The 26,650-nt window shown below is 55.5% G+C and overlaps 1 protein-coding gene across 5 annotated transcripts; it reads left to right on the forward strand.

Annotated features, from left to right (window-relative positions):
* GRAMD1A (GRAM domain containing 1A) lies at positions 1-24,993 on the forward strand. 5 transcript variants are annotated; one of them, XM_018063300.1, is made up of 21 exons: positions 1-98; positions 882-1,202; positions 10,135-10,345; positions 10,432-10,452; positions 10,882-10,966; positions 11,108-11,211; positions 11,292-11,387; positions 12,140-12,220; positions 15,574-15,686; positions 15,862-16,012; positions 16,536-16,734; positions 17,906-18,049; positions 19,561-19,679; positions 19,771-19,913; positions 20,491-20,594; positions 20,680-20,853; positions 20,954-21,041; positions 21,988-21,999; positions 22,321-22,428; positions 22,513-22,633; positions 24,543-24,993. In XM_018063300.1, the coding sequence occupies exons 2-21, from the start codon at positions 931-933 to the stop codon at positions 24,633-24,635; spliced, it is 2,439 nt and encodes an 812-aa protein (XP_017918789.1). In that variant the 5' UTR covers positions 1-98; positions 882-930; the 3' UTR covers positions 24,636-24,993. The 5 variants fall into 5 exon arrangements, with proteins under 5 accessions (XP_017918789.1, XP_017918786.1, XP_017918787.1 ...); XM_018063297.1 differs by lacking the exon at positions 21,988-21,999 and having other exon boundaries at positions 4-98; XM_018063298.1 differs by lacking the exons at positions 1-98; positions 882-1,202 and adding an exon at positions 5,325-5,722.

Here is a 26,650-nt window from a genome sequence, read left to right on the forward strand (position 1 = left end):
CCAGCCAGGACTCACGGGGGAGAGAATAGGGCCTGGTCCCCTGCCCTAACCCTAGGAGCCGGAGCACACGCTGTGAGGACAGGACGACGAAGCCATAGGTAGGGGCACTGGGGTGTCTGGGAAGGACTCTGGGGTCCCAGCCTGGCCTGTAAGGGTCAGGTTCTTCCCAAACCAGGGGGAGCCCTCTCTGGGTCCCATGGGTCATCCTTCCCTGTCCCTCCCCCCCACCAGCAGCAGGGTGCCAAGAACCTCTCACCGTGTCCTGCGGTGAGGACAGACAGACACTAATCTCATCTCCCCAGACCCATGCGGCCTCCACTATCACAATCATAACGGGAGGAACTGGCCTCGTTCCCTCCCTTTGTTTGTCTTGGGAGGGGCAATTGCTGAGCAAAGAGGGAAGGGAAATCCTGGCCTTAATCAGCCGTTACTCAGGCCCCTGGGCCTCTGGGGCCCTCTCAGACCTGGCTCCTTCCTGGCCCTGTGTATTGGGAAGGGAGCTGGTGTGGCGGGCGTATAGAGAACCCAGGGCTTGACCGCAGTGCATTCACGCTGGAAAAAATAAACCCCAGTCCAGGGGCACGAACAGAGTTCACTGACCACTTGCCGTGTGCCAGACCCTGGGCTAGCCCTCCACTTGTCAGAGCTCCCTGACACTGCCTGGCCACCCTCAGAGGTCCATCAGGCCATCCAGCTTCCAGAAGAGGAACCAGGGTCACAAGGAAGGATGTTGGCCGAGATGGGAATCCCACCCAGATCTCTCTGACCCCCATGCTATGCTCTGAGGCTCAGCTGACCCCTCCTCCCACTGGGCAGCGGGAGGTGGTGAGGGGCAGGGTTTGCATGGGAACTCTCCCCTTCACCTCTTCTTTCTCCCCTAGAGGCCACACCACGGTCCAAGGCCCCCGGCTGGGGGGCAGAGCTATCCGCATGGCTGAGTTCCTGCCCCTGGTGCCTTGTACACCCCTGCTGACCCAGGATGTCTGTGCCCAGGACTCACGGGTGCCCCCAGCCGAGGAGCCAAGCCCGGAGGCACAGGGTGGCAGAGTCCAGGGCCCAGCCCCTAAGCGCTGGAAGCTCCTGGAGGTGCCCACCATTCAGATAACACCAGCCAGCAATGAGGAGTCACCCCCTTGCACTCCACCCCCGCAGTGCCTGCAGCTGCCGAGGACCCCAGACCTGGAGAGTTCGCCCCAGGACAGGTCAGACCTAGGTGGTGGGATGGGAAAGGGGTTCTCTCTCTCAGGACTCAAGCTTAAAGGTGGGTTCCCTGTGGCTGACACTGTCCTGGTGGGGGGTTGAAGGTCAGTTGGAATGTGGCTTTAGCCCCACAGGGGCCTGACGGGAAGTTGTGAAATATATGCAGATAAAAACTGGAATATGTGTTGGGATAATCAGCTATGCTCAGCTGAGCACTGCTTACTAAGACCAGAGGCAAATACTCACCAACTGGTGTTTTTCAAACTTTGGGTCATGACCCACTTAAGGACCATGAAACCAATGTACACTGCAGTGAACACTTTTTTTTCCCTGAATAGAATCAGGAGAGAAATGAACATAACACAGTGTGAAAAATAATAATAATAAAATAAAAAGAATAAGAAAATAACAGTGTAGCAGGCAGTGAACAAGTGTGGTTTCCTACCAATTTTGTGGCATTACATACGTAGCAGACCCTTCATACCCATGGGAGTATTCTAAGACCCCTGTGGATAAACGCTGCAGATGCTCAGATCTCTTACATAAGATGGTGCAGTATTTGCATACTACCTACTCACACTCTCCTGTTTAGAGTACCTCTAGGTTACGTACAGGTTTCCGTGCTGCGCCGTGCTTAGTTGCTTCAGTCGTGTCCCACTCTTTGCAACCGTGTGGCCTGTAGCCCGCCAGGCTCTTCTGCCCACAGAATTTTCCAGGCAAGAATTCTGGAGAAGGCTGCCATTTCCTACTCCAGGGGAGTCTTCCCAACAAAGGGATTGAACCCGTGTCTCTTCCGTCTCCTGCTTTGTTGGCAGATTCTTTACTGTCTGAGCCACCAGGAAAGTTCCAAATACAATGTAAACAGTTGCCAGGCAGCAAACTCAAGTTTGCTTTCTGAAAAACTTTTTTTTTAATTGAAGCACAGTTGATTTATAATGTTGTGTTAGTTTCAAGTATACAACAAAGTGATTCAATTATACATACATATATGTATCTATTCTTTTTCAGATTATTTTCTACTACAGGTTATTTATCATAAGATGTTGAATATAGTTTCTTGTGCTATACAGTACATCCTTGCCGTTTATCTTTTTTCTTTTTGGCTAAGCCACAGGGCTTTAGAGATCTCAGTTCCTCAGCCAAGGACTGAACCCAGTACCAGCAGTAAGCAGGAGTCAGAAAGTGCTGAGTCCTAACTGGACCGCCAGGGAAATCTTAGACTCCTAATTTATCACTTTGCTATTCTGGAAAATTTTTATACAAAAATTATTATGCTATATACCTGAAATTAATATAATATTATCTATCCAGTTTTAAAAAACTGAAGTATAGTTAATTTACAATGTTGTCTTAGTTTCAAGTGTATTCCTCCCAGAATTTAAAAAAAAATTCTGTTTTGATCTTTGATTGGTTGAATCCATGGACATGGAACCTGCAGATATGAGGGCCTATTCTATTTCTAATTGTGTACTTGAAGACCAATATAAAAGGTATTTCCTGTTGCAGCTCATGGGCAAAAAAAAAAGTTTAAACAAAACTTCTACAAAGAAACACTACCTCTGGCACAAGGAGACAGGAACAAGGAGGTTGAAGGCTGTAGGGGGAAAGAACTACATTGGCCTTTAACAGAAATGTCCACTGTGGTTTTTTCCAACAGTGAACATTTGGATAAGAGTTAAAGTTTATGAAGTAGGGCTCTGTGTGTTATGTGGAGAAATCTCAGAAATAAAGATGATGGAGAAAAATAGCTTGCAAAATGATAGTAGGAGCCTAATTGTGTATCTTTTTAAAAGATTTTGAACAACAGGATATATTGTTTGTGGATGGATCTTGATGCAGAAAAAAGATAGAAAAATGTACGAAATGGTAAAATGTCCACATCTATTGTATATGCTTGGTGGGGACCAAGGTAACTCTTGTATTTTTCTTGTTTGAAATAAACATTCCCTAATTAAAATTTTTTAAGTATTTCAAAAGAAGAAACAGGCCAAGAGAAATACAAAGAGAACAGTGAGACGGAGGGGGAGATGGTGGGAGGAGGGCCTCACTGGGATCTGACCCAGAGATCTGACCTTGAGAGGCAGTTGTCCAAGAACTGAGCTTTCCTACAGAGGGAAAGGGAGTGCAAAGGCCTGGGGGCAGGAACCGGAACTGGGGAGTCAGAGCAGCAGCAGGGAGGCTGAGTAAGCTAGAGGCAGTGAACAAGAGGGAGCCAGAGAAGTTAAGAGTGGAGTCTTGGGCAACTTTGCTTTTAGCTGGACTGAGGTGCAGCCAGAAGGCTCTGTGCTGGAGGGCTTGGACCTGACAGGCTCCTTCAGGCTGTGTGTGGGGAGCAGGCTGTAGGGGTTGGGAGGGAGCAGGGAGACCAGGGAGGAGGCTGTGTGATGGTCCAGGAGGGAGAGGATGGAGGCTGGGCCAGGGTTGGGGCAGTGAGGGAGAAGAGTTTAAACTGGATAGATTTTGTAGGAGGAGCCTACAGGGTTTGCTGAGAGACTAGAGGGAAAGAGAGGGGTCAAGAAAGGCTGAAATTTGGGGCATTCCACCCACCAAAATGGGCATCCCAGGCGGGGCTATTGGTAAAGTCTCTACCTGCCAATGCAGGAGATGCAAGAGCCGTGGGTTCGATCCCTGGGTGGGGAAGATCCCCTGGAGAAGGGAATGGCTATCCATTCCAGTGTTCTTGCCTGGAGAATCCCATGGACAGAGGAGCCTGTCCGCTACAGCCCACAGGGTTGCAAAGAATTGGACAGGACTGAGTGACTGAGCACACACCCACCAAAATGGAGAAGTCAGTGGATGTTTTAGGAGGGAAAGGGTGCAAGTGTGGAAGAGCCGTGGGAATGGAGTTGTTTTTTCAAGAGGCAGGAACAGCCTGTCCTGGAGAGGGGTGGGAAGCAAGTCTGAGCTGGGGGGCCTGTGGCCAGGAGCTGTGAGGTTCTGCACCCATATCTGTGTTCTCAGGGGAGGAGTCCAGGACACTGAGAGACCCGAGCAGCTGCTGCAGAGATAAAGGTGGGTTAGGGCATCAGAAGGCAATGGCACCCCACTCCAGTATTCTTGCCTGGAAAATCCCATGGATGGAGGAGCCTGGTAGGCTGCAGTCCATGGGGTCGCTAAGAGTAGAACACGACTGAGCCACTTCACTTTCATGCATCGGAGAAGGAAATGGCAACCCACTCCAGTATTCTTGCCTGGAGAATCCCAGGGACGCCAGTATTCTTGCCTGGAGAATCCAAGGGACGGCCTATGGGGTCGCACAGAGTCGGATACAACTGAAGCGACTTAGCAGCAGCAGCAGGGCATCAGTGGAGGATTGCGTCCACCAACAGTGACCTTGGCGACTCACTTCCCATCTTTGAGGCCGGGGCTTCCCCTTCTATAAAAGGGGAGCACTCCCGCCTCCCCCGCTCCCAACCCTGTCCTGTGGGAAAACCCTGATCACAGAGTTAGTGGGGTTCCCAGGACTGGGGTGGCTTGCTCGACGTCATGGCTGACTGGGGCTGGCACTGAAAGGGGTCCCCAGAGACGCCGTTCAGAGATGCGGAGAGGGAGGCGGCCTAGGGCCCCACCTCCTTCCCGCCAGCTGCGGTTCCCCGCGTCCCCACTGCCCCAACACCTCGTTTCCCCGAATCTCCCTCCCATCCCCAGCCCCGCCTCTTCTCTCAGTTTCCGCCCCGGGTGGGGAGTAGGGGGGATACGTAGAGCGCCCGGCCCGAGGCCTCACTGGAGCGGAGGATCCCTCTCTGGGTACCAGGCGAGCGCGTCCGGCCTGTGCCCAGGCTACCACGGCGGAGTTGTGTTTCTGATCGAGTCTGTTTCTGTGTTTTTCCGTTTCGGTCTTTTCCCCTCCCCGGTCCATTTCTCTGTCTCCTTCCTTCGATCCTCCGTCTCTTTGTTTCTCTTCGCCCCTCTTCTTGCTCTCTCCGGGCCCTGACGACCCCGCAGGCCCCTCTCGACCTCTGTCTCGCTCCTCCTGCTCCTGCGCCCCGTCGCTCCATCTCTAATTCTCCCTCCAGCATCGGATTCCTCCCTGGGAACTCGCTCGGTCCCCGCCGTCCCTCCCTCGCCTCTGACCAGCAACGCCCCCCCCCCCCCCCCGGGTCTCCCTCTAGTTCTCACCTCCCGCTTTCCCGCCTCCCCTCCGGTCCCTTCCTCCCTCCGGGGATCTGAGTCTCTGCCTCGAGGCCCAGCGGCCCCTCCCCGCCAGGGCCGATCCCTCCCGGCCACTCGTCCCCGCCAGGGCCGATCCCTCGCTTCTAGCCCCCTCCCGCGGGCGGGGGGCGGTGCCGTGACGCGCGGGGCGGAGGCAGGAAAGCGGAGCTGACGCCGCGGCGGCGTCCCGCGGCCCCGGCCTTTTGTGCGGGCAGAGGGCGGCGGGGTTGCGGCGCAGGTAGGGGGCACGGCAGCCAAAGAAGGAGAGGCGGCTGACCGGCGGGGACGCCCAACGCCGCCCAGCCCCGCACAGCCCGGCCCGGCCCTGCCCTGCGGCTGGGCGCGCCCGCCGCGCCGCATCCATGTTCGAGTGAGGACCGCGGCGGGGGCGGGGGCGCGGGGAGGTACTGGGGGGTCGCTGGGGCGCGGGCTCCACGGGCTCAGCCCGGCGTGGCGCGATCGCAGCCAAAGTCCAGGAACTTGTGCACCGGGGTTGGCCGGAGGGGAGGGGAGGGAGGCCTCCGGGGCCCAGGGGTGCACTCGGGGGTGGGGCGCTGACGGCGGGTAGCCCCCCGGGTCTGCTCGGCACTGCCTGGACGAGATGCGCCAGCCTGGCGGAGCTTTGGCTGGGGGTCCCGGGCTCACCGCGCTAGGAGCGCGGCCTGCCGGGAGCGCCCCGGGCCTCCTTTGCAGCTGCTTGGGAGGTGAGGAGTGGGCGCGAGGCTGACCCGGGTCTTCAGGCCTGCGGTCAAGGCTGGGCGGAGACGAGCCCCCGCCGACCGGGTTCCCAGGCCCGTGAGTCCGGGACAGGCCCGGGAGCAGCCTCTCCGGGTCTGAGCCCCCTCTGTTCTGGTCTGTCTCAAGTCTCGAGATTGCTCGGATGGGGTCTTCTACGTGGCCGGCCGACCACGTGCCTCAGATCCTCTGGGGTCCTGAGCACGGAATTGACCTAGTCCCTGTCCGGGCCCAGAGTATTCTAGATTATGCATTGTAGGCGTCTTGGACGTGTGTATGCCTATCTGTGTTCCTGGTGTGCAGGCAGCTGTTATCCTCTGGCTCTGTGTGTGTGTGTGTGTGGTTTCATGTGGTATTGTAAGCTCCCCGTGTGTGTCTGACTGGGATCGTAGTGTGTGTCTGGGGCTTTGTGTGTGTGGCTGTGACCTTACGTGGTTGTGTGTGTGTACTGTACCTCATTCCATCAGACAGCCGCGTGTCTAGTTGTGACTTTGGAGTATGTGTACGTGTGTCTCAGCCTCCTAATGTGCAGCAACAGCTGTGGCCCTCCTTGGCCGTGTGCCTGTGTGTGTGAATTTATTATCTTGGATTCCATCTGTGGCCCCAGGTGTCACTGTAAGTTGCCTGTGTGTTCAGCTGTGACTTTGTAGTGTGTGTGCCTGTGTCAGGGGCTCTTTGCTGCTGTGAACTTTCACCTCTGTGTGTGCTTGTAATTTACCTCTGTACCTATTAGCATAGTGTGCAAATGTAAGTGTCCATGTGTGACATTATTGTCTGGCCCCGGCCTTGGTGAGTATGAGTGAAAGCCTCTGGGGTTGTACCTTAAATCTACGTCTGATTCCACCTTTGTGTGAAAGTTCCTGTGTGTGTCCCTTTATGACACTGTTGTACGCCCTTGGCTTCCATCTGAGCAGCTGGGACCCTCTGGGGCTTTGTGTGTGTGAAGGGTGTGTGAAGAATCCGAGAGAGAGAGACCCCTTGTGGCTCTTAGTGAGCCTGGGACCCTCCCTCTGTGACAATCTGGAACAATAATAATAGCTGACATTATTATGAAAGTTCTCCTGTGTATAAGACATGTCCCACCCATGATTTCAAATTCAATCCCTGGCCACTGTGTTGTCGAAGTGTGTCCACAGCCTTCCGGGGCTGCGTTGTTCCTGAGTCCTTCACGGCTGTTTGTGTGTAGGACTCTCAGTCCCTCGGCAACAGCATTTGCCACATCCATCTCGTGCCACGTAAGAACAGGTCTTCACTCTGTCTTCTGCTCCTGATGGGGAGTGCCATGAGAACTGAGCTGAGCCTGGACTTAATTTACCTGGGTGGTGCACGTGTTAGCTGGGGGCCTCTGGGACTGTTCTTTCACTGTGTGGCCCTCTCTGTCACTGTGGAAATGTTACTTTCAAGTCTCCTCCAGAACTTCCCTGGAGCTGTATGTGTGAACGTACCTGGGACTTTTCTGTTTCTGTCACCCTCTGCAGCTTCATGTCTTTGTCATGCATGCAGGTGTTTGTGTGACTTCTGGGGCATCGTGTGTGACTGTAATATACCTGTGATATTACTGCTGGGTGTGTAGGGGTGAGGGGTAGGGGAGACGTCTTAGAACTGTGGGGAACTGCGGTTTGCCTGGGACCCTGGCTATGTGTGACCCATGTGGAGGTTCCCTTTTGTGCACACCCATGCACAAAATGCCTCTGCCCAGAGGGAGCTGTTGGCTCGTTTAGGCCCTGGAGGCTGGAGGTGAGATGTCTGCAGTGACAGAACCCCATTCTCTTCCAAGTCCCTCCAGCCTTGTCACCATGGTGAGGCCCCTCCCCTCCACTGCTGTAGCCTGCCGGGTGGGGCAGCCGCAGGGTGTCAGCACTTCCTCTTTGTCCTGCCGAGAGCAAGATCTGGGGGCTGGGGGTGCAGGCCGTTCCCTGGCTGCATGTGCTGGACCTGTCTGCAGGAACCCTCCCCAGACCTGCGGCTGCAGGAGTCTAGGAGGGGTGGAGGTCTTGAGCTCAGTCACTTCAGTCATGTCTGACTCCTTGTGACCCCATGGACTCCAGCCCACCAGGCTCCTCTGTCTGTGGGATTCTCCAGGCAAGAATACTGGAGTGGACAGCCATTTTCTTCTCCAAGGGGTCATTTCAGGCTGGAGAGGCAGGAAGATGAGGCAAGAGGGGAATGTGATCACCGCTCCTTCAAACCCTTCCCCCAGCCCATAAGGGCTCTCAGGGTGAAGCCCAGACTCCTGCCCAGGGCCCACAGGGCCTGTGGGTGCGCCTGGGGCCTCCCATCCTCCTTCCCCAGTACCCCCTGGCCACCTCACTCCTCCTCAGCCTTGCCAAGCTCAGTCCTGTTCTGGAACTCACTGTTCCTGCCCCTAAAACAGCCTTCCCCGGCCTTTTGCCAGATCCTTGTCCTTGGGGCTCAGCTCAAGTGTGCCCTGAACACCGCCCTGCCCCCACCAACTTAGTCCTCCTTTATCTCTGGGGTCCTCCAACTTGAACTTGCATTAGAGTCTCCTGGGCCCCACCCCCACTTCCTGATTCAGGAGGTCTGCAGTGGGTCCCGGACTCTGTCTTTCTAACTGCTTCTGGGCACTTCCCGTGAGCAGCACTGCTTGGTAGCACTGACCAGTGTCTGAGGTCATCATCCTCATTTACCTGTTCTTATTGATCATCCCTGTTCCCTAGTCAGAATGCCAGGTCCCTGCGGGCATCTGTCTTGCCCCCTTCTGTGCCTGGTGCAGGGCAGGGGCTCGGTGCGCACTCAGAGAGTGAATGGCTGGAGTTGGGGTCAGTTGGGCTAGGCTGGGGTGTTTGTGTGGTACCTGTTGGAGTCCACATGGCACTTTGGCAGCAAATGGGCTGCGTTGACAGCAGGGCTGTGTGCTCCATTTTAGTCTGACAGTTCTTAATAAAGGTGCCTTCCAGGTGGAGGGCTTTATGTATATATATCCTCCTCCAGACAACCCTGTGAGGTGGATGTTGCTAGTAGTCCCATTATATTCGAGAAGAAACCGAGGCCCAGAAAGGTTCAGACGCTTGCCCAAGGTCACACAATGCAGTGGCCCAACTGAGATCTGCAGTGGGCTCAGGCTGCCAAGGGTCGGGTAAGGCATACACTTGGTGGAATCCAAGTTTGGGGGTGGGGTAGGTGGCGGTAGATGGACTGAATCACTCATTCAGTCCACAAGGGCAGAAGCTTGCGGAGCACCTGCTGTGTGCCAGGCCTCCTTCTAGGCAGGGGGGTGCACCTGGAGACGAAACCCTCTCCCCCTGTGAAGTGCACCTGCTGGTGTGGATTTGAAACAAGAAAATACAGAAGTGCAGGAGAAGATGAGAATAGTGGAGAGGGAAGGGGCTTGGGAGGAGGAATGTGCTTTACATGGAGAGGCAAGGAGAGGCATCTTAGAGAAGCGAGCCCTGAGCAGGGGATGGGGTGAGGACCTTGCCTTCCCCTGGAGTGAAGTGCAGCTGTGGGAAGAGCTTAGACAGGGGGGCCCTGACCGGACTGGGGAGGAGGCTGCTGAGATGTCCAGGATGGAGAGCCTGGAGGCTGGGCCAGGTCCTGGTGCAGGAGGAAGTAGGCAACATAGAAACAATGGAAACAGATCTTAGAGCTGGAGCAGGGGAACCTGCTAACAGATTAAAAGTGAAGAGTAAGTAGGAAAGAAGCAGCTTAGGTTTTTTGCTCAGGTAGCTGAGTGGAAAGTATTTGTTCAATAAATATTTATTATATGAATGAATGAATAAGTTAGTTTGAAAAACAACAGGCGTGACTGAGAGCTCACTTTGTGCCAGGCTCTGTTAGAAGCCCTTTACACGTATGGACTTGTTTAACCCTCCAAACAAGAAGATGACATGTGTTTCTTACCCCTGGGTTATAGATGAACTCACCAAGGACAGGGAGCTGGGGGTTCTGCTCTGGATCATTCTGCGAGGAGGTGGAACAGGGTGGGTGGGTGAGAATCAGTGGGCTGAAGGGGGACCCCCCCATACAGGCCCATCGCCATCCCCCAGCCTACCTCCCCTCATAAGAACCCTCTTCCTCTCCCTCCAGCACAACCCCCCACTCTGGCCGGAGCACGCCAAGCAGCTCTCCATCCCTCCGTAAGCGCCTGCAACTCTTGCCCCCAAGCCGACCCCCGCCTGAGCCGGAACCAGGCACCATGGTAGAGAAGGGGTCGGATAGCTCCTCAGAGAAGGGTGGGGTGCCCGGGACACCCAGCACCCAGAGCCTGGGCAGCCGGAACTTCATCCGCAACAGCAAGGTTGGTGCCAGCTCAGGTAGGGTGGGGGCGGGGTGGGAGGACGGGGATGCGGGGGCTCCTTCTGACTCCTTTGCTTTCTCTTGCAGAAGATGCAGAGCTGGTACAGTGTAAGTATCTGGGCAGGGGCCTTGCCGGAGGGATGAGGGAGGGGGACAGGTACTGGGGTCAGGAGACTTGGGGGGGTGGTCTCATCCCGGGCTGCTACTTACATGCTCTGTGACCTTGAGTGAGTTGCTTGACCTCTCTGGGCTGCTCTGTCCTTGAGAAACAGTACCCACCTTACTAGACTGACAGGAACACTCCCTGAGAGTCAGTGATGCTGGTGGGTACCTGAAACAGCGCCTGGCTTCTGTAGCAATCAGTAAATGGCTCTCATCATGGTTACTCGTGTTATGGGCAGTGGGAGCCAGAAGTGAGCTAGACAGTGAAGCCTCAGAGAGGCTGTCCCGGGCTGAGACTGATGCTAGGAGCTCTGGGGGCAGAATTTGAGGGGTGTGAAAATCTGTCCCAGTTCTTACCTCCCAAATGTCCCCCAGATGCTGAGCCCCACGTACAAACAACGGAACGAGGACTTCCGGAAACTGTTCAGCAAACTCCCTGAAGCAGAACGCCTCATTGTGGGTGAGTCGTCGCCCTCACCCCCCGGCCCCAGCCAGGCCCTGAGCCCCCAGCCCTGCCCTCCTGACCCTCCCCGCATGCGCCAGCCCGGCCAGGCCGGCCTGTGACTCGGGTGTCTGCCCGTCTCTCCTCTCGGCCTCTCAGATTACTCCTGTGCCTTGCAGCGCGAGATCCTCCTCCAGGGCCGCCTCTATCTCTCCGAGAACTGGATCTGCTTCTACAGCAACATCTTCCGCTGGGAGACAACCGTGAGCCGGCCCAGCCGGGACGAGGAGGGCCCCAGGGTGGGCAGTGGCCTGGCCCCTTCTGACCCACCTTTCATTCTCAGATCTCCATCCAGTTGAAGGAAGTGACATGTCTGAAGAAGGAAAAGACGGCCAAGCTTATCCCCAATGCCATCCAGATCTGCACGGAGAACGAGAAGGTGAGTGAGAGGAGCAGCGAACAGGGGTCCTGGGTCCCCACTCTTCACTGACTCCTCTCTCCTCCCTGCCATCCAGAGTCCTCTTCACTCTACACCCAACTCCTCGCAGGGAATACCCGTTCTCGTTACTCTCAAGCCCCAGCCTGGGCTCCCGTCGTCTCTAGCCTGGAGCCCTGCACCTGCCCCTGACTCAAGCCCTGCAGTCTCCCCTCACACAGCTGCCCAGGGATAGTCTTAATAGACAAATTCTATCAGCTCAGAGGCCTTTTCTGCCAGGAAGCCTTCCCTGATGCTCCATCTATCATGATTGTTGCCTCATGGTCCAAGATGGCTGCCTCACACCAGTGGCCCAGACGGGAGAAAGAAATAGGCAGGGAAAGCTTCACAGCAGACTATCTTTGTGTTTTCTTAGCTAAAAGGGGATCTGTTAGCCACTTCTAAGTGGGCATCGGAGTCTGGGTACGTGCCCTGGGCTTCCCCCGAGCAGCCCAGACACTCTAAGCTGACCCTGTCTCCTGCCCTGGACTGTGAGTCCCGGGGCAGGGCTAGGGTCATCTCCTCATCACTGGGACTCCAGAGTTGACCGTTGCTGGGCTGGCCACAGAACCGACGTTCTGTGGGGTGAGCGAGGGAATGACTGAATAGCTACCTCGGGCTGGGGAGCCAGGAACACAGTGCGTGCACAGGTGGAGCTTCCCCCTCCCTCTGGCCTGGTGTCTCCCCCACCGCTCATACCCTTCTCCCTCCTGCAGCATTTCTTCACCTCCTTTGGGGCCCGAGATCGCTGCTTCCTCCTCATCTTCCGCCTCTGGCAGAATGCACTGCTTGAAAAGGTGGGCCTGGGCGAGTCCTGGACAAGGGGGCTAGAGGCCGGGTGGGGGAGGGGGGACCATGGAGCCAGGGATGCTAGGACTCGGGGGACCCCTCCAGCTCTTCCTCATGGGCAGCAGGTCCAGCATACCTGTAGCTTCTCCATAGGCCACCCCCCCCCCCCCCCCCACTGCCCAGAGGGCCTCCACGGGCTCCAGTGCCATAGCCCGCCCACAAGAAATGCATACCCACGGCCCCTTAGTAACCACCAGCGAATCAAAAATGCTCTGAATGCTTCCCTGGCAGTCCAGTGGTTAAGACTCTCAGCTTCTAATGCAGGGAACGTGAGTTCAATCCTTGCTCAGGGAACTAAGACCCCATATGCTGCATGGCCAAAAAGGAAAAAAAAAAGCTCTGAAAATGGGGAGATTTAGGGTATGTTTGGCAACAAAACCTGACTTGAGCTAACATGGAGATTTACAATCCCTGTCGGCAGCGTCTAACAGAGTTTGGTGCTATGCTGTCTGATATGGCAGCCACTGACAACACGTGCCTGTTGAACTCTTGGCTAGTGGGACTGAGGAACTGTATTTTTAATTTCAGTTTGAATTAATTTAAACTTCTAAAACATCCTGTGTGCTTCTTATATAACACAGGTCTGTATTTGTCTCCATTAATGGGCCACAAAATATTTATGTGTATGACTGGGGTCAATCTTAAATATAACTGTGATTCAACATAAAATTATAGTATCCAGTATAGAATATACCAGTGATTCTCAAACCAGAGTTTCTCAGATCTCTTTAGGAACCCTTTACACTCTTTAATTATAGACTCCAAGGAGGTTTGGTTTAAGTGCAATATATCTGTCAGTATATACTGGATTAGAAATTGAAACTGGGAGCTTTTTAAACATAAGATACACAAATACACTTGGATTTAGCCACCAGAACAATGATAATATCACAGTCTCTGGGAAAACCCAACTGTATAGTCATGAAAGAATAAAAGTGGAAAAGGCAAGTAATATCTAATATCTTATGCTACTAACACTTATCATACTTAATGGAAATAATTTTTCCCTCATGGATTCCCTAAAAGGGTCTAGGGGACACCCAGAAATTGGACCACACTTTGAGAACCTCTGGTAGACTCTGCACTTACTGGATACTAATATAATACAGATATTTTGGGTATTACAGTATAGGTACTGTAAAATGTTTCTTATATCTCCAAGTTTCTTAATTTTGAATCAAGTTTTACCCCCAAAGATTTTGAGTAAGGGATTTTAGACCTTTACTTATCACATTCTGGTAGTCTGTTATGGGCCAACTCTGAGTGGGCTGTCCTGGAATGCCCATTATGGTTGAATGAGTTTATGAAGCATGAATTTGGCAGCAAGCAGCTAAAAACCCAACCAGACAATGGTTTAAGCAAACAGATGCTGAAGTACTTCAGGTAGTAATAATGATAGCTAACACTTAACAGAGCTACTGGGTGCCAGGAACTGTTATGAGCTTTCCATGAATTAACTTACTTAATCATCACAGCCACCTTTCGAGGCAATATGGTTATCTTTATTCCACCAAGGAGGCACAGAGGGAAAGCCTTGCCCATGGTCACAGATGCTTTTCTGTGGCTGTGTGGGGTTCTGACTGACTGTAGTCAGGTTCTAGAGTCCACTTAATCACACTGATGCCGATGTAACAAGAGGCATGGAGGTAGGCAATCCCGGGAAGGGGGAGGGGTTGGGGGCTCCCTGCGTCATTCAGGACCCAAACTCTTATCCATTATTTCACACTATCATCCTTCTGTTGTTGATGTTTTGTCCACATGCTTATTGCCTCGTGGTTGCAATATGGCTGCTACAGCTCCAAATGTCGTGCCCTCACTTAACTATCCCAAACATGAAGGAAGAAAGGGATGGATGGAAAGTGGGCATTCCTGTATCAGGAAGGGAAAGCCCCTTTCAGCAGACTTTTCCTTACATTTCTTGGGCTAAAACTTGGTCACATCATTACCTGTGGTTGCAGAGTTATATGGGTTATATGGCAAATGAAAAAATGAATTGGTATAAGCCAGTTTTACTTCGCTGGGGCTGGGGAAGATTTTCACCTCAGACATATCAGGGTCCTGCTGGCAGGAAGGGAGGGTGGATAGATGTTGGGGTCTGCTACTGCTGGCATGCAGCACGTCAGAAGGCCCAAACAGGCTTACTCACATCCTGTCCTCCAAGGGGGCTGCAGCTGTGGCCATCCTCAGGGGCAAGAGTCCTGGAGCAGGAGCCTGAGGGAGGGACAGGGCAGCATCAAAGTCTTCAGGGAGGCTGAGGGCAGCCAGACTGCTGGGGATGGAGTTCAGCCCTATCACTGAGTGCAAGTCACTGAACCCCATCCATCAGATGGGGACCATTCCTTCCTTGTAGCACCTGAGCTGGCCCCAGAATAAGTGCTCCATCACATCAGCTCTTGGGAGGCAGTGCAGTCCAATGGTTAGCTCCAGGGCTGAACCAACACTCTGGGATCACCTCAGTACCTCCACTTTCTAATTGAATGATATTATACCACCTCTGTGGGGCTTCCCAAGTGGCGCCAGTGCTAAAGAACCCACCCGCCAGTGCAGGAGATGAAAGAGATGGGGGTTCAATCTGTGGGTCAGGAAGATCTCCTGGAGTCAGAAATGGCAGCCCACTCCAGTTTTCTTGCCTGGAGAATCCCATGGACAGAGGAGCCTGGCGGGCTACAATCTATGTGGTGGCAAAGAGTCACACGACTGAGCACACACACACGCACCTTTGTGCCTCATTGTCATTATCTTAAAATGATAATATTAGCACCTACTTGACAGAATTGTTTTGAAGACTTATTGAGTTGGCACACATGAAGAGTTAGAAGAATGCCTGGCACATGGTAACTACTCAGTGAATGTCAGTTGCTGCTGCTGCTACTATTATTAACATTACTATCTCATCAGTCTCATCTAGCCACTCTAGCCGTGGGTACCTCCTGAGGACCCCTGGGAGAAGTATTTGATAGTTGGGGGCATGACTGCATGGCAGGTGGGAGCATCGGCTCTGGAGTCTGCCTGGGTTTAAACTTCAGAGCTGACCTCAAGCACAACTTCTCCTCTCTGGGCCTCATGTTCTGCTTTATAAAACTGGGAAGTTTAACCTGTAGCTGTGGAAGTATTGTGAGGACCTAAGGGAAAATTCCCCAGTACACTGGCTCCTACCCAGTGGGTTGAGAGAGGTCTGCGATGGGAAGTCATGCTCCCCCTTGTGGACACCGGGGGAACTGCTGCGGCTGAGGCTGGTATGGTTGAGAGGGAAGGGCTTTGACTGTTAGGCAGAGGCCAACCCAATGTCCTGCCCATCCAGACTCTAAGTCCCCGCGAGCTCTGGCACCTGGTGCATCAGTGCTACGGCTCAGAGCTGGGCCTCACCAGCGAGGACGAGGACTATGTCTGCCCCTTGCAGCTGAATGGCCTAGGGTGAGTCGATGGTTGGTGGCTGGTTCTGGGGGGTTGGGAGGAGACACAAGGGACTGTGTCCATAGCTCCTGGAATCCTGGGTGAACCGAGGTGGGTGTACAAAAGTTTGGGAGACCAGGAAGGTGTGTGGGATCTCAAAGATCACAGTGGTCTCACTCCCTCTCTTTCTCTGCAGGAGCCCCAAGGATGTGGGCGATGTAATTGCCCTGAGTGACATCACCCCCTCGGGGGCAGCTGACCACAGCCAGGAGCCAAGCCCTGCAGGTTCACGCCGTGGCCGCATCACCCCCAACCTGTCCCGGGCCAGCAGTGATGCAGACCATGGGGTGAGCAGGCGGGTAGAGGAGAGAGGAGGGTGCTGGGTGGGGCTGGGGAGAGGAACGGACTCCCAGATTGAGGGCACCAGCAGGGAATGGACAAAGAAGAGGTGGCTGCAGGGGTGAGTGAGCGGATGGATGGAGGAATGGGATGGAGCTGGGAAGAGGGGCGTGGAAAACCAGTACAGGTAGGAAAAGAGAGAGACAGACAGAGGTGGGACAGGTAGATAGATGGAAAGGGGGAGAGAGAAGAGCCGAGAGAGAAATGGATGGATGGATGGATGAGGTGGGTGCAGTCAGATGAGGCATGGACAGGACAGGCATAAGAAAGCTTATGGCCCAGGCATCCAAGACACGCCTGACTGAGAAGCTGGGAGGAGTCCTCCTCCGGGTGGCCCCAGTGCCTCTCGGCACTCAGTTGTGAGCTCTCAGTACACACAACCTCCCCAGCATTGGTTTTCCTACAGTCTTGAAGCCTTCTGGTGGATGTGGGCACCCAAGGGACAAGCTTGGATTAAGCTTTTCTCTGCAGGCAGAGGAGGACAAGGAGGAGCAGACAGACAGCCAGCCAGACGCCTCCTCCAGCCAGACAGTGACCCCGGTGGCTGAACCCCCCAGCGCAGAGCCCACCCCACCTGACGGGCCCACCTCCCTGGGCCCCTTGGATCTGCTGCCCAGTGAGGAGCTGTTGACAGACACAAGTAACTCCTCCTCATCCACGGGGGAGGAAGGTGAGGCAGGTGGCCTGACTCATTTGCTTTGGCTACACGAGACAGACTTTACTCAGACGGGCTGACCAAGAGAGTTGCTGGCTCACAGGACTGAGAAATCCACAGCACAGGCAGATAAGGCATTCACGTGTTCTTGTTGTAAATCTGTCTGTATTTCGCTCTGCTTTGAAGGCAGCTTAGCAAGGTGGATAGGAGGCATAGATAGAGCCCCATAGATGGCTGGGGCTCAAATCCTGGCCATGCCACTTCCCAGCTGTGTGACGTGGGCAAATTATTCAACCTGTGAGCCTCATTTTCCTTATCTGAAAAATGGGTTGGCAGTAATAATGTCTGCTTCATAGGGTTGTCACGAAGAGACAACCGTTATACAAAAGCCATTATGTATTAAATGGCTTAATACATGTAGAATGCTTGGGCCAGACCGTAAGTGTTGGCTTATTTCCATCGGTGGCAGCAGCATTTCCATTTTCTGCATGCCCACTTCATTCTCAGGTAGCTTCTACTCTTGTGGGGGCAGAGAGAGCTCCAGCCCTGCGCCGGATAAGCCTAGTGCAAAGAAAGCCTGCTTTTCCCAGTGGCTGCCCCAAGCTCTACGGTTGGCTCTGATTGGAGAGCTGGCCTACCCCTGAGCCCACCACTGTGGCTCGTGGCCTGGCCTGGGTCACACACATATACGCACACATACACACACCCTGAACCAATCACTGTGGCTGGCCTGGGACACACACGCATGCGCACACACACAGCCCTGCCCCTGAGTCCCACAGCTGTGGCTGATGGCTTGGCCTGGATCACACACACTTGTGCATGCCCACACGCACACACCCTGAACCAATCACCGTGGCCAAAGGCTCAAGGTTATGAGCTTGAGGCTGGGCTTATGACAGGGCCACCCCCATTGTCGCTGGGACTCCAAGTGTGTGGGCCTAGGTGTGTGCTCCACCTTCAACCCACAGTGATGGCTCTGATTGTCTGGCTCGGGGCACACGCCCACCCTAAAGCCATCCCGTGGTGGAGGGAGCGGAGTCGCTCCATGTCAGTGTCCACTCTGGTCCCGGAGGACAGGGCTGCCCGACCGCCCCACAAGGCCTGGGAGTGGGGAGGAGCGCCCCCCACAAGGGACCCAGAGGAACGCAGGCAGCCCCCTGCACTATCCTTCTCTGTCGCCCAGCCGACCTGGCGGCCCTGCTGCCCGACCTCTCCGGCCGTCTCCTTATCAACTCCGTCTTCCACGTGGGTGCCGAGCGGCTCCAGCAGATGCTCTTCTCAGACTCGCCCTTCCTGCAGGACTTCCTGCAGCAGTGCAAGTTCACAGGTCAGGGGCTGAGGCGGCTGGGGTACCAGGGGAGGGCGTGGGGAGGAGCAGGCCAGGAGACCGGCAGGAACCGCCAAGCAAATTGGGTGCGGCGGGTCAGGGAGTGAAAAGCAGCGATTGTGAGACCAGAGGGGCTCCACCTCCTACCAGCTGAGTGGCCTCGGGCCAGGGGCAGACCTCCTCTGTGCCTCAGTTTCTTCCATGTGGGGTGGGTGTGATGCTCTATCTGCCTTGTCAGGTGCTCGTGAGAGCTAAATGAGTCAGTACTGGGGAAGCGCCTAGAACAGGAGCAGATAGGAAGCCATTTAATAAATATGAATTAAAGACTGCTCTGTCAGGCCAGTGCAGAGCCCAGGACAGATGAACTCGAGTCCAGTGGGAACAGCAGTGAAGAGATACTGACACATAAGCGTGTATATCAGAGGGCTGGCTGTGATCTAGGGGGTATCAGGAAAGGATGCTGAAAGGATGTGAATTGAAACTAAGGCCTAAGGGAGGAACTTTCCTAGGGAAATGGGACGGGTGGGAGAGGGGAAGTCCAGGGAGGCCAGCAGGGTGCCTGCAAAGCTCCTGGAGCTGGAGGCAGGCACTGGGAGAAGGCCCTTGGGGTTGGGCCCCCGAGGCCAGGTGTGGAGGGGGAAAGCCACAGCACCAGGGGAGGCGGAAGGGCTGACCAGGAGACCAGCAGGGAGCTCGGGAGGCTACGAAAGAGGTTCAAGTAGGGGAGAGGCCTGTGCCTTTTCTTGATTGATGAAAAAGAGCCATGCAGCATCCTCTGCAGAATGGGTAAGACTGCCTTAGGTTGGGAGCTCTCGAATCCCCCCCAAACTATGCTTATACTCTGGAGAGAGTGGCACATCAGACTGAGAAGCTCAGACTGTCCAGCAGTACTGGGGAGTCATAAAGTGTTGTAGGGAGGGACAGGGTCAGCCTTGGCTGTTAGAAGCTCCCCCTGGACCAGAGCTGGAGATGGACGCCAGAACCTCAAGGGGAGGCTGGAGAGGTGCCCTGGAACGGCAAGGATGGGATGAATGAGGACAGTGCTCAGGCAGTTAATGAATAGACAGTGTCCAGGATGAGGCCCAAGGCTCTGCAGGAAGCCTGAAGGACGGTGGGGCCCAGTGAAGAGGGCCATGTTTCAGGGGTTGGGGAGGCCAGTGGCTGTGCGGGGTCCTGAGGGCTTCCGGGGGAGGTTTTCAAGAGGTCGAAGAACCCTAGGTCTCAGGCTCAGGGGAGAAACCAGGACTGGTAGCATGGAGATAAGGGCTGCAGAGTGGATGCAGTGGCCCAGGAGGGCTGAGAGGTATGGGCAGGAGAGAGGCCCTGGCTCCAGGGGTCATCAGCATCTAGAAGGAAGATGGGGCAGACACCGGGGTGGGAGCAGGGAGGAGGTGCGGGTTTAGGAGCCAGTCTCCAGAGAACTGGAACCTTCCCCAAAAGGCTGGGTCTCCTCCTGCCCGAGGGCAGAGGACTGGAGAATGGTGTCTTCACTCTGCCCCTCCACCCACCAGACGTGACCTTGAGTCCCTGGAGCGGGGACAGCAAGTGCCACCAGCGCCGAGTGCTGACCTACACCATTCCCATCAACAACCCGCTGGGGCCCAAGAGCGCCTCTGTGGTGGAGACACAGGTGAGCCGGGCAGGGTGGCCAGCAGGTGGGGGGCCGAGGGTCGGGGTAGGGAGGCTGGTGCTGACTCCTGGCTCCCGCCTTGACCCTGCAGACGCTGTTCCGGCGCGGCCCCCAGGCGGGAGGGTGTGTGGTGGACTCCGAGGTGCTGACGCAGGGCATCCCTTACCAAGACTACTTCTACACTGCCCACCGCTACTGTATCCTGGGCCTTGCCCGGAACAAGGCCCGCCTCCGGTGAGCCGCGCCCTGGCCCCGCCACCTGACACCTGGGTGGTCCCAGGGCCCCCTGCCACATTTTCCCTGTCTTGAGTCAGCCGCAGAATGCTGGTTGCCACCCTGGCAGATGAGCAGAAGTCAGGAACACCCCGAGGTGGTTGACCTGAGCCACCAGAAGGGCGGAGTCACCACTGACCAGGAGGGGAAGGCGGGGAGGGCTTGGGAGACCGGGAGCTCAGCTTGGGACATGCTGCGGTGTCTCTCAGACCCCCGCTTGGGGGTGGACACAGCCGCAGGGTGGAAGGGGTTCAAGGGTGAGGTGTGGGCTAGGATGGCAGTCTGGGTGGGCAGTGCTGGGGTAGCACTGAAGGCGGGAGACCTGCCACGGTCGCGGGCGTGGACAGAGAAGGGGCTGCGGGCTGAGTGGGGTGTTGAGTGGGGATCACAGGGAACCCTTGCCGGGGTGGGGGGTGTCTGTTTTGTGTGTGGGTGACACGGGGCCCTCGCTGAATTAGAAGAGGGCACGCACCCCCTGGGGAATGGGACAGTAGGCTGCAGTCAGCCCCTGACCGCCTCCCTCCGCCCTGTTCCCCAGGGTGTCCTCCGAGATCCGCTACCGGAAGCAGCCCTGGAGCCTCGTGAAATCGCTCATTGAGAAGAACTCGTGGAGCGGCATCGAAGATTACTTCCACCACCTGGGTAGGGGGCAGGGGCCCGGACGGGCTGCAGCTGGGCTCACGGCTGGGCCGGGGCGGCCGTGCAGAGCCCTCTCCTGTGTCCGCAGAGCGAGAGCTCGCCAAGGCGGAGAAGCTGTCCCTGGAGGAAAGCGGGAAGGATGCGCGGGGCTTGCTGTCCGGCCTGCGCCGGCGGAAGCGGCCTCTGAGCTGGAGGGCTCACGGTGATGGGACCCCGCACCCAGACCCTGACCCCTGTGCCCGGACTGGCATGCACACCTCGGGTGGGTTCTGGCGGGCCTGGCGGGGGGCCGGGGAGGAGCTGGGGGCCTGGCTGGGGTGAGTAGCGATGAGCCCATCTGACTCGGAGTTGCTCCCCCACAGGCTCCCTCAGCTCCCGCTTCTCGGAACCGTCTGTGGACCAGGGCCCCGGGGCGGGCACCCCCAGCGCCCTGGTTCTCATCAGCATTGTGTGAGTAAGGGGGCCGGGCTTGAGGGGATCAGACAGGCCTGGATCTGCACCCTGGCTGTGCATCCCTGGGCCAGTGCTTGGCCTGTCTGGGCCTCTGCTTACCTGGGAGCGTGGGCTCACCCCACAGCAAGGGTTAAGGAGGCGATGTTTGGGATGTGCCCAGGAGGGCTCCTCAGCTTGTATCGCTCAGTTTGTCATGGAGAGGTAGTCCCCGCAGGGAGGTGGAAACCCTGGGGCTCTGGGGTAGTGGTCAGAGCAGGTGTGGCCTCACCCGGGGAGCTGGAGGAGCAGGCTCCCAGGAGAGGTGGAGTTAGGTGAGCCAGGAGAGATTTATGCATGGAGGTTTCAGGTTTTCTGTGCTCAGCCCTGAGCTGTGTCACACGAGGGACACAGTAGTGACCAGCAGTCCTGGGGCGAGACAGGTCTGGCACCAGATCAGAGGGATGAGGTTGTGATGGAAGGAATGAGTGAGGCCGACAAGGAAGCCTTGGGAGGCCAGGGAAGGCTTCCTCCAGGCCAGCCAGTGGGTCATTGGGGAAGGCATCCTGGGAAAGCAGAGGACTCTGAGCTGAGATCACCCCCCACCCACAGTGGGTTTAGGCTGGAGAACCCACCTTCACAGAGGCCTGGGCTGGGGGACCCACCTGCACACAGGCCTTGCCTGGGGGTATCCTGGCCTGGTAGGGGAGTCCCACATGTACGGGCCTGAGCTGGGAACAGGGCGCTCTGAGGAGATGGAAATGAGATCCATGCTCCTGCCAGACCATGGGCAGTGAGAGATCGGCCTCACGCTCAGCCTCTGGGCCTTGGTTGGCCAGTAACAGCAGTCCATGAGGGGCTGCGTGGCGTGCTCAGCTTGGGGCTGCTGGGGTTGGGGGTCAAGGTGTGGCCAGGACAGGCTGGGCAGCTCTCATCTCTTTGTCTCCCCCTCTCTCTGCCTTCTCAGGATCTGTGTGAGGTAGGGTCCTGCGTCCTGCCCTCCCTTCCCCCGTGTCTCGCCCCCTAGCTACAACCCCTTCTCCTTACTCCGTGCCCCCGGCTCCCCCAGCGAGGTGACCGGAGCAGCAGTTACGGTCTCGGGCATCAGGCCAGCTGGGTTTGAACCCTGGCTTTGGCTTGTGTGACCCCAGGCATGTCACTCACCCTGTCTGAGTCTTGGTTTCCCCCTCTGGAAAGAGGGCTAGTCATGGTGCCCCTTTAAGGTATGGTCAAGTGGGTGCCCCCCCACTTGTGGGAGCGTTGGTATCCTGACCCCTGACCTCTGACCTTGTCTCCCCAGCCTCATCGTCCTCATTGCCCTCAACGTCCTCCTCTTTTACCGCCTCTGGTCCCTGGAGAGGACAGCTCACACTTTTGAGTCCTGGCACAGTCTGGCCCTGGCCAAGGGGTGAGTGGGTAGCCCCAGGGGGTTGGGAGCTTGGGCAGGTGTGGAGGAGGCCAAGACCCCACTCGGGCCCTGTCTTCCCCACAGTAAGTTCCCCCAGACAGCCACGGAGTGGGCGGAGATCCTGGCCCTGCAGAAGCAGTTCCACAGCGTCGAGGTGCACAAGTGGAGGCAGATCCTGCGGGCTTCCGTGGAGCTCCTGGACGAGGTGCGGCCTGGGCTGCGGGGCCTGCAGTCATGTCCCCAGATGTGGCATAATGCATCCGGGCCTCGCTTTCCTCCTGTGTTAAATGAGGAAGCCATTCATAGTCCTCACCTCCCAGGGCTGCTAGGGAAATCAGTGAGATGGAAGATACAATCTATTGCTTCTCATCCTGGGGAAGAAGTCCAGGATGTCTTGACTTCAGGCATGGCTGGATCCAGTAATAAGAATCAGTCTCTCTTACCTTCTGTTGACTCTGCCCACCCCCAGGGCTGGCTTTGTTTCAGGGGCATCCCAGGTTGACCAAGATGGTACCTGCAGCTCCCAGGTAGCAGCCAAAGGAAAGAGCTCATTCTCACTGGCTACTGGGTCACGTGCCCATACCCCAACCAGTCACAAAAGCCAGGGGTAGACGAGGCTTGGTCCCTAAACCCCTTCCTGCCTGCAACGTGACTAAGGGGCCATGTGAGGGTGGGAAAGAGGTTCTCCAAGAATTAGGGATCTCATTTCCAGGAGGGGTTGCCCCAGACACCCACTGTAGTTTGCTGGCAGTGTCTATTCAGGCAGCCAGGTTCAAATTCTGACCTGTGACCTTGTGCCAATGACTTCACTGCTGGGGCCTTGGCTTCCTCCTCTGTGAATGGGATGATAATCCATGTTACTTCAAAGGCTGCCAGGAGGATTGAAGGAGTTAGCATCCAGGACTTCCCTGGCGGTCCAGTGGTTAAGACTCCAAGCTTCCACTGCAGGGGCTGTGGGTTCGATCCCTGGTCAGAGAACTAAGGCCCCACATGCTGTGGAGTGTGGCCAGAAAATAGTATTAACTAGAAAGGAGTTATCCTGTGAGTAGCACCCAGCTCATGTAAACGCCTCGCCTGTGTTTGCTTTTGCTAGTGGGATCCTGCCAAGCAGGTGCTCAGTAAATGTGGTGGTGGGTCAGCACAGGTGCCAGGCGCTGGGTCATCTGGCCTTGACTGGGTGCCCAAGGGCATCATAGTCCACGTTGCTGGGTGATGCTAAAAGTCCTTTCTGGTAATGCCGAGGTTCACCTTTAGGGGCCTCATTGCACCCTGAAATCATGCTAGGAGGAAGGAGAAGGGCTGTGTAGGACCAGGGACAAGGGATCATTGAGGCTGGTGTGCCATCGCTCAGAGATATGAGGTTAGGGCCTTCCCATCCTGAATTCAGTTCTGATTATATTCCTCTGCCAAGGGTGTGGAATCGACTACACAAATTAACAACAGACATTGATTGAGCCAGCCGGTTCTAAGAGCTAAAATGACCAACTGATTTGTTTCTCATGGCCAGCCTTCGAGGGGGATGCTCTTGTTACCACTCCACCCCTCCCACCCCCTGCCATGCAACAGACAGGAACATTGAGCCAGAGACATTCCCAAGGTCGCATGGCAGGGCGTAAGACTAGCTAAGATGCACCCAGCACTGTGTGTGCCAGGTCCTAGGCGTACACCCGGGAGATCCCTGAAGTAATCCTATGATGTAGGAATGTTACTGACCAGTGTCTCAGCTGAGGGACCCAGGACGGTTAAGGGGCTTGCCCAAGGTTATCCCATAAAATGGCCTGAACCCAGGCCATCTGTGCCCCTTCCACGTACTGCTCTTGTTGCTGTCTGTTGTTCAATCGCTCAGTCATGCCCAACTCTTGGCGACCCCATGGACTGCAGCAGGCCAGGCTTCCCTGTCCTTCATTATCTCCCGGAGTTTGCTCAAACTCATGTCCACTGAGTCGGTGATACCACCCAACCATCTCGTTCTCTGCCTGTGAGAAGTCAGACTGGATGCGGAAAGGCTCCTCTCTCAGCACAGGCTGACCTTGGCCAGTTCCTCAGCTGCAGGTAGTGGGGGTATATCACCCCTACCAGCACTCAGCCCCCACCCTGCCCACCTCTCCCCGCAGATGAAGTTCTCACTGGAGAAGCTACATCAAGGCATCACCGTCTCAGACCCTCCCTTCGACTCCCAGCCACAGCCTGACGACAGCTTCTCCTGAGGACACACGGCCATCCTCCTAAACGGACAGATAGACACAGAGGCTCGGTGGCCACTGCTGGCACAGTGTGAGCACCAGGAGCCTCCCGCCCACCCCTCCCAGTGGCCTGGCCAGGGGCCATACAGACACGGGGACCACTGAACCGAGATGCACTTTAGACCAGCGTGTGCGAGTCCAGCTGCCGTCGCTTGCCCTGCCAGGGAGCTGGCCCGGCCTTTGGCAGGCCCCCCACTAACTTATTGTGCCCGTCTGGGGTTGTGGGGGCGCCTCCTGGGGTGCACGATTCCCTCAGCTCTGGGTTTAATGTATTATATTTATTTGGGGCGTGATAGAGCCCCAATAAAAGGTTGGAAGTGGCTGTGATTGTCCTTGCAGGGCCCTGGGAGTGGCGAGAGCCTCCTGTAACACTTTGATCCCGCTGCGGTAGGAGAGGCGTATGATCCATTTTCTGGGGCCACAGGCACCAACGTGACCTGGGATTCCTAAGCAGCTTTGCACCATCAGGATCCAGTGTGGGGGCTCCAAGGACAAACTGGTGGCCTGGCCCTATCCTACCTCTGATACTTAGCAGGCATGTCACCCAGAGCAGTTCAACCCCTCTGAGCTTCAGCTTCTTCTGTGCAGTGAGCATAAGAATAGCACCAGTCAGGGACTTACCTGGTGGTCCAGTGGCTAAGGCTTCGTGCTTCCACTGCAGAGGGTGCAGGTTCAAGCCCAGGTCAGGGAACGAAGATTCTGTATGCCTCACAGAGTGGTCAAGAAAAACAAAGAATAGCACCGATCTTTCAGGATTTTTAGAAGTGAGTTTTCTCGAACTTTAGCTGCATCAGAATCTCCTGGAGGATTCTTAAAAAGCAGAAAGCTGGACCCCACCCTCAGTTTGAAATTCAGCCCACCTGCCATGAGTCTGCTGAGTACACTGCCAACAAGTTCCCAGGTGATGCTCATGCTGATTGTCCAGGGACTTCACTTTGAGAACCACTCTATAAGGATTCAAGGAATTAATAAAGGTGACTACTTGAAACAGGGCCCACACAGAGTAAATATTCAATAAAGGTTACTATTATGGCAGAAAAAAAATCAGGGGAGGAAAAAAGTTAAGTCATATAGTGAGGACCAAGTATGTACCAGACTCTGTGCCAAGGTCTGAAGTATTAGTCGCTCAGTTGTATCTGACTCTGCAACCCCAGGGACTGTAGCCCACCAGGTTCCTCTGTCCATTGGATTTCCCAGGCAAGAATACGGAGTAGGTTGCCATTTCCTTTTCCAGGGGATCTTCCTGACCCAGGGATCAAACCCCCGTCTCGTGCATTGCCGTCTGAGTCACCAGCAAACCCAAATGTTCATTTAGTTCTCAGTTAAACCATGAGATGGAGACAAATAGTTATATACCTGGCACTACTCAGCCGAGAGGCAAGGCCCAGCCCCTGGTGTCTCTACCTTCAGACACAAAGGCCCCCGACACCAGAAGTTGAGGCCACTGGACCCTATCTTACCAATTCAGAAATGAGCCTAGAGGCAAAACCTCTGGTCCAGGTAGAACCCAGATCTGTCTCAAATCATGTTCTGGTTCCAGAGTGAATGATGAAGGGTAAAAAGAGACCTCTGACAGGTCACAGGCTGTAAGAATCTTGATGGTTTGGGGCAGAGGACTGAAGGAGGGGCTGGATGGGGCAGGATGGACCACAAGTGGTAAAAGACAGGGCCAGCCTCTCCTATCCTCTAGCTAGCGACTGAGGCAAATTACCCTTCCTGTGCCTCAGTGTTCCACACCTGTAAAATGGAAATAATGTTAACATCCATCTTGTAGAAGAATTAAATGAGTTAGTAGTAAAGTGCTTAGAATGGCACCAAGCCCATAGTAGGTGCTCAGTGAACATCAGTTTGCAGGTGCCCCTGTGTGGTGCCTAAGACCTGTCCTTACTGTGCCTCTGCCTGCCACCCCTGACAGGAGGGACCGGAACAGCAAGAGAGTTATTTTTTGCAGGGGAATTTCACAGCCCCAGGAAGTGCTG

This window comes from Capra hircus, chromosome 18 (genome assembly GCF_001704415.2).
Source record: "Capra hircus breed San Clemente chromosome 18, ASM170441v1, whole genome shotgun sequence".
In the NCBI taxonomy this organism is placed as follows: domain Eukaryota; kingdom Metazoa; phylum Chordata; class Mammalia; order Artiodactyla; family Bovidae; genus Capra; species Capra hircus.